The 12,955-nt window shown below is 43.6% G+C and overlaps 1 protein-coding gene across 3 annotated transcripts in view; it reads left to right on the forward strand.

Moving 5' to 3' along the window:
* SGK3 (serum/glucocorticoid regulated kinase family member 3) overlaps positions 1-12,955 on the forward strand; it is a 125,307-nt gene that overhangs the window by 70,167 nt on the left and 42,185 nt on the right. For all 3 annotated transcript variants that reach the window (XM_073631760.1, XM_073631759.1, XM_073631761.1), the window contains one exon: positions 554-629. In XM_073631760.1, coding sequence (XP_073487861.1) covers positions 554-629 — 76 coding nt within the window. The remainder of the gene's footprint in view (positions 1-553; positions 630-12,955) is intronic.

The raw sequence follows: 12,955 nt of genomic DNA on the forward strand, positions 1-12,955 counted from the left end.
ACACTTACATAGAAGCATCAAATAAACAGCATGTATCGTATAATTTTTTTTTAGCGCGGTTCTGTTAACTGTTCTATATATTTGATTCTTGTACCTATGAATTAGAACTGCAGCTTGGGGGTGTAGGGAAGCCAGTCATTTTTTATTCTTTTGGTTTATTTGAATAATTTTAACTAATTACCTTTCCAAATGAATCAAATTGTGTGTGTGTGTAATATATATATATATATATATATATATATATATATATATATATATATATATATATATATATAATTTTTTTAATTAAAATTGAGTATAGCCTCTTATTTTCAGTATAGATCATGTGCATGTCAAAGGCTCAGGCAACACAACAGAAGACCAGATGTAAAGGACAGAAAACTGAGTTTTCATTGGCTGTCGTCAGCAACACAGACATACCTCCTTTCCACCAGATTTTAGTCCCTGTCCTGCTAGTGATGTTAAAGTGAACCTGTGTTAATTTCTTGTGTAAACTGATCCAGAAAGCTGTAGTTCCACAATGTTTGTTTTTTTTTTTTTCCGCTCTATCCAGAGTTTATTCAGCAGCGGAGAGCAGGTCTGAATGAATTTATTCAGAATTTACTCCAACATCAAGAATTATGCAGCCAGTAAGTATCTTTTATTTCCCTCCTTTTGTCACATGTATTTTGTACATTACATTAAGAAGAAATGTTTCTCCAGTATTCTTAAGTTAGGCAAACAAATTTATACAGTGCCTTGCAAAAGTATTCACCCCCCTTGGCATTTTTTCGTGTTTTGTTGCCTCACAACCTGGAATTTAACATGGATTGTTTGAGAATTTGCATCATTTAGTGTACAGAACATGCCCACAACTTTGAAGATTTTTTTTTTTTCTTTTACTGTGAAGCAAACAACAAATAGAACAAAATAACAGAAAAAGTCATAACTATTCACCCTCCTAAAGTCAATACTTTGTAGAGCCACCTTTTGTGGCTATCACAGCTCCAAGTCGCTTCGGATAAGTCTCTATGAGCTTGCCACATCTTACCACTGGGATTTTTGCCCATTCCTCATTGCATAACTGCTCCAGCTCCTTTAAGTTGGATGGTTTGCGCTTGTGGTCTGGGCTTTGACTAGGCCATTTCAGCACATTTACATGTTTCCCCTTAAACCACTCAAGTGTTGCTTTAGCAGTGTGTTTGGGGTCATTGTCCTGCTGGAAGGTGAACCTCTGTCTTAGCCTCAAATCACACACAGAGTAGTACAGGTTTTTCTCAAGAATATCCCTGTATTTAGCACCATCTTTCCCTCAACTCTGATCAGTTTCCCAGTCCCGACTGCTGAAAAACATCCCCACTGCATGATGCTGCCACCACCATGTTTCACTGTGGGGATGGTGTTCTTTGGGTGATGTGATGTGTTGGGTTTGCGCCAGACATTTTCTTTGATGGACAAAAAGTTCAATTTTAGTCTCCCCAGACCAGAGCACCTTCCGCGATACATTTTGGGAGTCTCCCGCATGCCGTTTCGCAAACTCAAAATGTGCCATTTTGTTTTTTGCTGAAAGTAATGGTTTTCTTCTGGCCTCTCTGCCATAAAGCCCCACTCTATGGATGGTATGGCTTATTGTCCTATGTAGAGATACTCCAGTCTCTGCTGTGGAACTCTGCAGATCCTCCAGGGTTACCTTTAGGTCTCTTTGCTGCCTCTCTGATTAATGCCCTCCTTCCCCGGTCCGTGAGTTTTGGTGTGCGGCCGTCTCTTGGCAGGTTTGCTGTTGTGCCATGTTCTTTCCATTTGGTTATGATAGATTTGATGGTGCTCCTAGGGATCTTCAAGCATTTGGATTTTTTTTATAACCTAACCTCGACTTGTACTTCTCAACAACATTGTCCCTTACTTGTTTGGAGAGTTCCTTGGTCTTCATGGCAGTGTTTGGTTAGTGGTGCCACTTGCTTAGGTGTTGCAGCCTCTGGGGCCTTTCAAAAAGGTGTGTATATGTAATGACAGATCATGTGACACTTAGATTACACACAGGTGGACATTTCACTAATTATGTGACTTCTGAAGGTAATTGGTTGCACCAGAGCTTTTTATGGGCTTCATAGCAAAGTGGGTGAATACATACGCACATGCCAATTATCAGTTTTTTATTTCTGAAAAATAGTTTTATGTATATATTTTTCCAATTTTACTTCACCGACTTAGACTATTGTGTTCTGATCTATCACATATAATTCAGATTAAAAAAACATTGAACTAAAGGCTGTAATGTAACAAATAGGTAAAAAGCAAAGGGGCTTACTTTTGCAAGGCACTTTATTTAATGTACAATGTCAGGTTAAGAAGCCAATATACTGAAGAAGGCTGTAAATTACCTTGTAGTGTATGTTTAGCACAGTGAAAAAATTTGAACTATGTGCAAGAACCTGTAAGATCATGTACAACATGCTAGATTCAGTCCTAAGTAACCTTTGTACAGGCAACTCGTGACCGTTTAAAGTGGTAGTGAAGGCCCTCTCTTTACTTACAATCGGGCTTACCTGGAGGTACAATGAATATCTTCTAAATGTACACGTTTTAGGAGATGTTCACAATGGCAATAGCTGATGACGTCACCCGTGCATGTGCAGTGATGCTCTGCATTCCAGGGCATACACTATGCCCTGGAATGCAGAGCACCGTACCCTGGCCTGGGCTACAGCACTTATGCGCTGGAGTGTCATCATCACAGCTTTGGCCATTCAAGTGGCCAGAGCCCGTGAACCCGGAAGGAAGACCGGGTGAAGATGGAAGCGCTGGGGGAGCCGTGACAGTGCTGTGCTGGAGGGCTCCATTTGCAGGTAATCCCAGTGCATGCTAGTACATTATGGCATAATTCTGCAGGGGGCCCAATTTTTTTCTTTTTTTTGGGTGGTAGTTTACTATTGCTTTAAGTTGTGTCATTAAAGTTACCTTACAATTTAATGCTATTAGCATGTATCTGACACGGTCGGTTATGTGTAAAATATATTTTGATATTCTGATTTATTAAAGGAATTCTATGGTCACTGCAAACTCTTTCATTTTATATCATCAGCATTGTAATAGCAACACAAACAAACCAATATAAGTTTACTTTTTCTCTGTCTGTTGGCCTTACCTTTTTACAATTTCCTGGATTCCCTGTATGCTTTGTGGCTTCTCCTCTGCTGTTTATGTTCAGTTTCTAAAGACTACATATCCCATGGTACCTTCCTGTCTGCAAGCAGTGGTTCCTGTACTACCTCTTGAAACTCCTCTTCTCAGAACCTCTGGAGTTCAGAAGGCAGGCTCTGAGAAATGTGTGACACAACAGTGCATTATCGGAGGGCATAGTGAATATATGTAACGGGAAGTAAATATGCGGGGGATCTTCACAAAGAAAGATAATTCAGATCAATAGGAGTAGGCCGGAATAATTAAAATACAATGTAAAAAGAATTGATTTTACTTTTTGATCATAGATACACTTTAAGAACTGTAGGCAACATGGTAGGGTATAGCCCTGTGGTCTGACACTTTCTGGGTCCTGGGTTCAGTTTCACCAAATTTGCCTTCTGCATGTTTGCATATTCTTCAGATATTTCTGATGGTTTCTCCTGGGAGGTCTATTCAACTTCAGTAACCCGGCTATGATGTCAGTTTAATCAACTTCCAGCACAGATGGCACTTGCTTGTATGTACATATACCTACATGAATATGGCGAATATATTGGATTATTTCTTCCTTTGCAGCAAAAAATTCATGCAAATGGTTGTTCTCTTCTGTAGGCCACTGCAGAACAGACTGGTGCTATATAATTAAAAAAATATGGACAAGTCCGATAAGTGTAGTATGAGGTCCAGAATAAAATGTGTAACTAGATATTGCTGCTGTATACAAAATGTGTTGTGACAGGTACTCATCCAGTAGAAAACACATACAAAAAGTATTCTCTTGCTCTTTCTACATTTAATTTTCTGATTATTCGTGGAGATAAACACAAGGCAAATCTGATGTAAGGATTACAGTAATCCATAACCTCCAATCCGAAATTGTCTCTTTGTTGATCTATCTGCAGTAATTTGAATCTCGCAACACATATTACAATCTGATTGTACAATTTCAATTAGATCTTCCAACAGTTAAGCCTGGCACACACTATCAGTTTGTGTTTGTTCAACCCAGCATGCTGAACAAAAAAAAAAATAACTGAGAAGCTCAGTGTGCTAACTATTCGATGTTATTAGGGCAATCTCAGCACAGAGCTATTGTGTTCTGACAGGGGGGCCGCTCCCCCACCAGAACACACCGGTCAGCACTCGCAGCCATTTGCTGCCAGCAGGGACCAGGAGCCGATCGGATGCTGGTTTTCCAGCGTGTCCATTCAACAGAAGTCAGACAGGGTGGTGTACACACGGGCCGAATGTTGGCCGCTTTCTGTTGAACCAACCGATGTTCAGCCTGTGTGTACCAGGCTTGACTGCATATTGTGTAAGGACCTGCCTGATTGGATACAGATTGGATAATTTAGCTAGGTCCCTGTATTACATAGATTTGGTAAATTTGAATGTGCAAGAATTGTATAGTAAAATTGTAATGTGTATAGTGGCTCTTAGTTACTGTGGACTTCTATAAGTTAATGTACCTTCCATATTATTCCAAATAATTGTTCCTTCCACTGGATATATTAAATAGTTGTAGCAGTATCCTAATCCTGCATGTAGGGAGCTGTGGAGGAGTAGTCTAAACTTCTATTCATAAGACCTTAATCCTGACAGCCCTCTGCTAATAAGACACGCACTGACATGTGTTACGGTGAAGTACTGTATTGATTTCTTGAAATAGAAGGTATGACTTGATCTCATTTCCAAAAAACAAGACGTTATTCCACATTTAGGGCAGTGGGCAGAGACGGGCAAATCATTTCTTTATTTTTCTTAGTGACCAGCTACAAACCTGGAACTGCTAATGTATATAGTACAGCCTGAAGTTCTAGCCTTAGTGCGAGCTCCAGAGGGAACTCCTCTGTTACAATGTAAAGTACAAAAATGCCTTCTTAAAGCAGTATTAAACCCAAGAGCAAACATTATAATATTGCAAAAGTAAAGTAAAAAATAGAAGGCGCTTCTAAGTGCAGTATTGAGGAGTATTTATTCATAAAAAGCAGTTAAAAATACTTACAATGTAGTAGATCAAATGAGCATCTCAGTCAGCATAACAGGCATCCTGTAGAGTCCTTCGCATCTAGAGGTGGGGGAAGCTGGCTCGCAGCTGGGATAGGAGAGGGAGTCACACTGGAACATATAGGCCGGAGCTGGCGTCAAGGGGGCGGTAACGCATTTTGGAGCATGAGCAATTCGCTTTTTCATCAGACCTCTGAGATGCTCATTTGATCTACTGCATTGTAAGTGTTTTTTTTTTTTTGTTTGTTTGTAAATTACTTTTTATTTCGTTTTATAACATACATACAATAACAGGCCACAGACTGTGGACACCAACCACCTGTGAGTGTTTTTAATCACTTCTATGAATAAATACTCCTTAATACTGCACTCAGGAGCGCCTTCTGTTTTTTACTTTTAGTTTTCTCCAGAGTTGCTTCCTCTACCTGAAGTGCTGCTGCAAGTGCTCTCCCAGTCTTTCCTCCTCCCCTTTACCTTGATGTTGAAGCAGATGTAACAACAATCTAGTACAGTTCACTGGAGGCATTTCCTGACGGAAGCGCCCTATTCCTTTTCCTATTATAATATTGCAGCCTACTATTTCTGAGATGTGATGGCTGCATTCATTAACTTTTTTAGGCTTTCTTTCTCCTGTTTCCATCTGGTGATCCACTCAGTAAGTCTGTTGTTTTTCAAGCTCTACTGCAAATGTATTAGTTTTTACAGGGATGAGACAAACCATTTATCACTGACATTTAATAGAGAATTCTGAATCCCCCCAAAGAAAAAAAAAAACGCACCAATCAACACGCTCACCCCTAAGCATAAGTTCCTTCTGCAAGTGAATAATCTACCCAAACAAAAATGTAAAAATTCACCATCTTCACAGTCCAAATCCCCCTCCTAGCACACATCATCTTTCCTTCCAAATCTCCTTTCCTAGCATAAATTCTCCCCCAAAATCCCCCCTCCTAGCACAAATCCTGTCCCACAAATCCCCCCTCCTAGCACAAATCCTCTCCTACAAATCCCCCCTCCTAGCACAAATCCTCTCCTACAAATCCCCCCTCCTAGCACAAATCCTCTCCTACAAATCCCCCCTTCTAGTACAAGTTCTTTCCCCCAAAACCCCCTTCCCAGCACAAATCCTTTTTCTCACAAATCCCCTCAAATCCATCCTCTTAGAACAACCCCCTCCAAATTAACTTTCCCAGCACAAATCCCTGCCCCCAGTTCTTCCCTTCTAGCACAAATCGTCACAGTTCTGCCCCCTAACACATTGTGCCCCCCATTCCTTCTTCTAGCACAAATTCCCCCTTTCCCCCCTTTCCCTTCTCCCCCCCCCCCCCCCCCCTTCCCTTCTTCCCCCCATTACTCTTTCCTTCCCAGCACAAACAGCCCCCTCCAATCTTACAGGCGTAGTGGGGAGGTGCGGGCTCTCTGTGCCCCCCCCAGCCCCCCCCCCACCAGGCCGGCCCCCCGATGAACATTGTACACACACTCGCTGCAAGTCCAGACAGGAGAAGTGTCAGCGAGGAGAGAGCTGGGATAGCAGTGCTCCTCCATTCAGCAGATAACACAGGATCCTCTTACATCGGATGATACACAGCTTGATTATCTAACCCCTACCTACTCAAAGAACTTCTTGTCTCCCAGAAATGTGGGTAGGGGGCGCGTAATGAAGCCTTGTACCGCGCAATCTAAGAAGATCCTGTGTAATCCACTGTATGGAGGAGCACTCCACCAACAGGATCGGGGAGAGCACAGAAAGCCCATACCTCCTCCCAGCTCTCTTCTTGCTGACACTTCTCCTGTCCAGATTTGCAGCGGGTGTGGGTACAATGTTCATGGGGGGGTCGGCCTGGGGGGGCACAGCCCTCCCAAGCACCCCTCCTAGATCCAGCCATGTACAGGCGGGTGCCCCTCTAGGAAGGGCGCCTGTAGGCATATGCTTACAGTGCCTAATGGGAAATCCGCGCCTGGGGGCTTAGGGGGGGTGCACATAGAAGGTTTTTTACCTTAATGCATAGAATGCAATAATAACAAAAAAACTTTCTGCCTTTAAAACCACTCTTACACTCCTCCCCCTACCCCCAGGCTGAAAATGCTGCTGTCTGCTGTGCCCCCCTGTGCTCATTCATCCAGAGTGGGGGCACTCTAATACAGCTGATATGTTACTGGCCAGATCAACAGGTGAAAACAGAAAAAAGTTTAAAAAAGAAAACTAATGCAGCCACTACGTCTAATGATTGGTAAGCTGCAATATATTACATTTTTGGTGTTGGGTTTAATACAGATTGAAAGTAGAATTATTTACATGTCATCTTTTCCATAAACAAAAAAACAGTGTTCTTTCCCCATTTTCCTTGAAATCTTTTGACTGTTGGTCATTAGTGATTTCCAGCCATGTAGGAATCCACAGAATGTGAAAACAACTTTAGACAAACTTGTCATGTGATTTATCTCTCGTTTTTAAAACAAGTGATTCACTTGTTCCCTGCCTTCCCTCCGGGGCTTATGTGGTCACTGGCCATTTAACCACTTCAATACATGGCACTTATACACCTTCCTGCCCAGACCAATTTTCAGCTTTCAGCACTGCAGTTTGAATGACAATTGCGCGGTCATCCATCACTGTACCCAAACAAAATTTTTAGCATTTTGTTCCCACAAATAGAGCTTTCTCTTGGTGGTATTTGATCACCTCTGCGGTTTTTATTTTTTGCTAAACAACATTTTGAAAAAAATAAAAGTTTTGCTTTTGTTTCTGTTATAAAATTTTGTAAATAAGTAAGTTTTCTCTTTCACTGATGGGCACTGATAAGGCGGCACCGATGAGGTGGCACCAATGAGCGGGCACTGATATGCAGCACTGATGGGCACTGGTAGGCGGCACTGGGTGGCACTGATATGCAGCACTGATGGGCATTGATAGGCGGCACTGATGGGCACTCATGAGTGGCACTGGGAGGCACTGATAGGCGACACTGATGGGCACTGAGTGGCTGCAAGATGGGTTCTTATGGGTGGCACTGATAGACGGCACTGATTGGCATTGATACGTGGCATTGATGGGCACTGATATGCAGCACTGATATGAGGCACTGATAGGCATCCCTGGTGGCACTGGCAGTGGTAAGCATTGTGAGTGGGCACTGATTGGCAGCTGCCTGGGCACAAATTAGTATTTCCCTGGGGGTCTAGGGGCAGAACCTGGTGGTCCAGTGTGGATGGCCATCCTGGTGGTCCAGTGTGGATGGCCATCCTGGTGGTCCTGGGCGGCATGATGGTGGTCCTGGGTGGGATCCGAGGGGGGGGGGACTGTGCTGATAAACAATCAGCACAGACTCCCCCCTATCAGGAGAGCAGCCGATCGACTCTCCTCTACCCGCATCTGTCAGACGCGAGTGAGGAAAAAACGATCACCGGCTTTTCCTATTTACGTTGTAATCAGCTGTGATTGGACACGGCTGATCACATGGTAAAGAGTCTCCGTCAGAGACTCTTTACCTAGGTCGGAGTTGCGGTGTGTCAGACTGACACACCGCAACAACGATTGCTGCGATGCGCGCCCCCGGGGGTGCGCAGCGGCTTAATATCCTGAGGACGTCATATGACGCCCAGTCAGGATATTGAAACCACTTTGCAGCCGTCATTCTGATATATGGCGGGCAGCAAGTGGTTAAAGTAGTCATTGGACAGCAGGTGCAAAAAACACAATATTAGTCTCAAAGGGTAACTAAACGTGGGAAAAAAATGGCAAATAAAAAGAAATAATATAGCATATACAATTGCGACTCAAGTCATGTTGTATATGAACATTGTTAAAAAATACCTTTCCTTTTCAATCTGCAGCTCTGTAGTTTTCTATAAGATGCAATTTGGCTTCCTGGAGGCATTCTGTATACCGAATGTGTACAGAACGCCCCCCAGAAACATAATTTCCTGCTTGTGTGATTGGCTCCCTGATTTTCCCAGAAGTCTGTACTAAGATACAAGTCAGATATCAGGCACCCCCTGCAACATAATCTCATTTTTGGTGAGATCCTCCCTATAGGAAATCACATCTAAAGGGATGCAGAACCTGCCACCTTCCTACTTAAAGCCCTACAGGTGCAGCAGCTGATTGATAATTAAGAAATCATTCCCATTAGATTCACTTAGCAGCACTGCTCTTTTCTCCCTTCTCTCACAGGAGGCTCGGCAGCATCTGGAGCGATTCGCTCCTGCTGCTGTCAATCAAATTCTGTGAGGAGGGGAGGGGGCAGGGTGAGTCGCACTGTGTGTGTCAATAGTGACCCAATAGCAAGCAGCTTACTGTGGAGGCACTTGAAAGAGAAGATTTTCGAAAAAAAATATTCAACAATTACTTTAAGGGCACTATTTTTAGCGGCACTTAATCGTCATTTTAGCGGCGCTTTTCGGCTAGCGGCCGGAAAAGAGATAGAGGCGCCCGCAAAGCTTCGCTCACACAGCGCTTTGCAGGCATTTCGGCGGCGCTGCCCATTAATTTCAGTGGGCAGGGGCGTTTAAGGAGCGATGTATACAGCGCTCCTAAAGTGCTGCAAAGGTGCTGCTTGCAGGACTTTTTTTTTTAACGTCCCACAAGCGCACTGCTCCAGTGTAAATGGAGCCCTTGGGCTTTCACCCTGGAGTGAGAGGAGAGGTGCTATTTTTAGCTCTATAGTTCCTGTAAAGTGCCTCAGTGTGAAAGTGGCCTAAAACTCACATTACATACTTTCTAAATGTGGAGACCCTGGACAATATAAAATGGAGTTAGTTCCAATTTTATTTGTCACATGATTTTAGTGCACAGGTTTATAAAATGCATATTTTCAGTAGAAAATACACTAAAGTTAATTTTAGTGCACACAAGCAGATTACCCAATTTTTTGTAAAAAATAAAAGATGTTTTATGTTATTTCATTTTAATTTTTTTCACTTTTTTTGTGACAACATACTGTAACAATATGGCAAGGATTGTAGTAAAATGAGACTTTAAATATACCTCTGGTGACCATAATAACACCCAACTTCTAGAAAAATAACAATTTTATTGAAAATGAATTTGATAATCCGATAAAATTCCGATTAACACGGTGGTTCGTTACCATTTCGATGTATGTTCTTGGAAAGGGGGTCTGCGCATTTTGCAGCCAAGCTGCTTCCTCAGGACCCACAAGGATTAATACAATCAATGTTAATCATAAAACTATAAAGAGAGAAAAAAATAACACAAATTATTCATATATACAACCAATATGCCTTAACATCTGTTTATTGTGGAGGTTAAATTGTATATTACATATTACAACCCCATGTGTGGCATTCAAATAGCTTAAATAAACAAAAAAAATGAAGATAAATCTTACCCTACAAAAATCTGGGACAGAGACCAGATAGCGGTAGTAGAGGGAAGTAGCTGCTGTCAGTTCAATACGCCTGCCAACCCATGGGAGATACCCCACTCTATCTACCATTTCTATATACTGTAACAACAGGTTCTCTTTACTGAGACCCTCAGGGGTGTTGTAAATCTCTGATCTCTCCCTTGCCCCAGCTGATGCTAATGAAGTCATGTTTCATTAGCTTCTTCCCTGGCTAAGGCAGTCAGGGAAAGTGAGAGCTCAACCCAGAAGTGGGGTAATACACATCACTTCCATGTTGCTTTAATGGGGGGGGATATCAGTGAAAAAAAGTCCCAGGTCTGCGGATAGGACAGCAGAGATCAGAATATGGGGGGGGCGGAGGCATATCCTTCGGTTTGTGGAAGTGACCGGGCAGTTGTAAATCACAACAAATTTGAACAGACTTCTGCCTGCTATGTGTTTAAAATCCTGTTCTACAAGTCACCGTTTAGAAAGGGCACTTGTAGAAAAGTTTATTTAAAGGGCTTGTAAACCCTCGTGTTTTTTCACCTAATGCATCCTATGCATTAAGTTGAAAAAACTTCTGGCAGTGACCGGCCCCCTAGCCCCCCATTTTACTTACCTGAGCCCATTCATTCCCTCGGCGGAGAAGCGCTCTCCCTCTCTGCACGGGAGGGTCCCGACTCTTGATTGGATAGATTGATAGCAGCGCAGCTGTTGGCTTCTGCTGCTTTCGATCAAATCCAATGACATGGGGGGCAGGACCGAGTCCGGCATTCGTGTCTATGGATGCAAATGCTGGACTCGGTAACGCGCCGAGGGGGAAGTAGCTGCTGTCAGTTCAATACGCCTGCCAGCCCATGGGAGATACCCCACTCTATCTACCTTTTTCTATATACTGTAACAACAGGTGCTCTTTACTGAGACCCTCAGGGGTGTTGTAAATCTCGGATCTCTCGGTAACGCGCCCGCCAGGTAACCCCCCGGGAGAGCGCTTCTCCTAAAGGATTATCTGTTGTGAGGAGGCGCTGCGAGAGCCGCCGAGGGACCCCATAAGAGGAGGATCGGGGCCACTCTGTGCTAAACGAGCTGCACGGTGGAGGTAAGTATGACATGTTTGGACGTTTTCATTTAGGGGTGTACTCGCGGTTTAGACATTAATGGCTATGTATTGAGTTATTTTGAGGGGACAGCAAATTTACACTGTTAAACAAGCTGTACACTCACTACTTTACATTGTAGCAAAGTGTCATTTCCTCAGTGTTGTCACATGAAAAGATATGATAAAATATTTACAGAAATGTGAGGGGTGTGCTCACTCACTTTTGTGAGATACTGTGTGTGTATATATATATATATATATATATAATATAATTTTTTTTTTTTTTATCTTTGTGTAGAGAAGAGTTAGACCCTAGGTCAAGCTTTTATTGCTATTTGTGTCCCTGCTGTGGAGATTCACCACTCTGTTTGTCCTGGTGACCGTTACTGAGACAGAAAGTGATGCAAAAATGTCGAGTTCTCACACCAGAGCCAGTGAGGAAAAATTCTTCACTGGGGACAACTGTTACTGTAGGTAAGGTTGAATAAAGACAACAGTCCATCCAGTTCAACCTCTGTAGTGAGTCCGCGTCCATGATCATTTCCCATAACCCTGTATATTGTGTTCTTTAAAATGCACGTCCAAGAGTCTTTTAACAATATCAGTACTTCCCGCTGACACCACCCATTGTGGAAGAGAGTTCCACATTCTCACTGCCCTGACAGTAAAAGAAACCCCTGCGCTGCTTAACCACTTCCCGACCGGCGCACGACGATGTACGTCGGCAGAATGGCACGGCTGGGCAAATGGGCGTACCTGTAAGTCCCATTTGAATTCCCCGCCGTGCCATTGCGTGCGCACTGCCCACCGGGAGCTCCGTGAGTCGGGTCGCGGGTCCCGCAGACTCGATCGCCGTGGGGATACCCGCGATCGCCTCACGGAGAGGACAAATGGGGAGATGCTGATGTAAACAAGCATCTCCCCATTCTGCCTAGTGACAGCGGTTAATGTTAACCACTTCAGCCCTGGAAGGATTTACCATCTTCCTGACCAGAGCACTTTTTGCGATTCAGCACTGCGTCGCTTTAACTGACAATTGTGCGGTCGTGCGACGTTGCACTCAATCAAAATTGATATGAAGTTAAAAAACCTTCTCTGTGCAGGAGCCCCCTCCCCCCATACTTACCTGAGCCCCATAGCAATCCGGCGATGTGCACGAGTGCCTCGGCTCTCTGGGAACTCTCCCTCCTCACTGGCTGAGACAGTCAATCACAGCCACGGAGCCAATGGGGGGGGGGGGGGGGGGCAAGTTATGGCTCTGTGTGTGAATGGACACAAAGCAGCTGCTCGGGTGCCCCCATAGCAAGCTGTTTGCTCTGGGGGTAGAAGGGAGGAG

Source organism: Aquarana catesbeiana, linkage group LG05 (assembly GCF_042186555.1).
Source record: "Aquarana catesbeiana isolate 2022-GZ linkage group LG05, ASM4218655v1, whole genome shotgun sequence".
Lineage (NCBI taxonomy): Eukaryota > Metazoa > Chordata > Amphibia > Anura > Ranidae > Aquarana > Aquarana catesbeiana.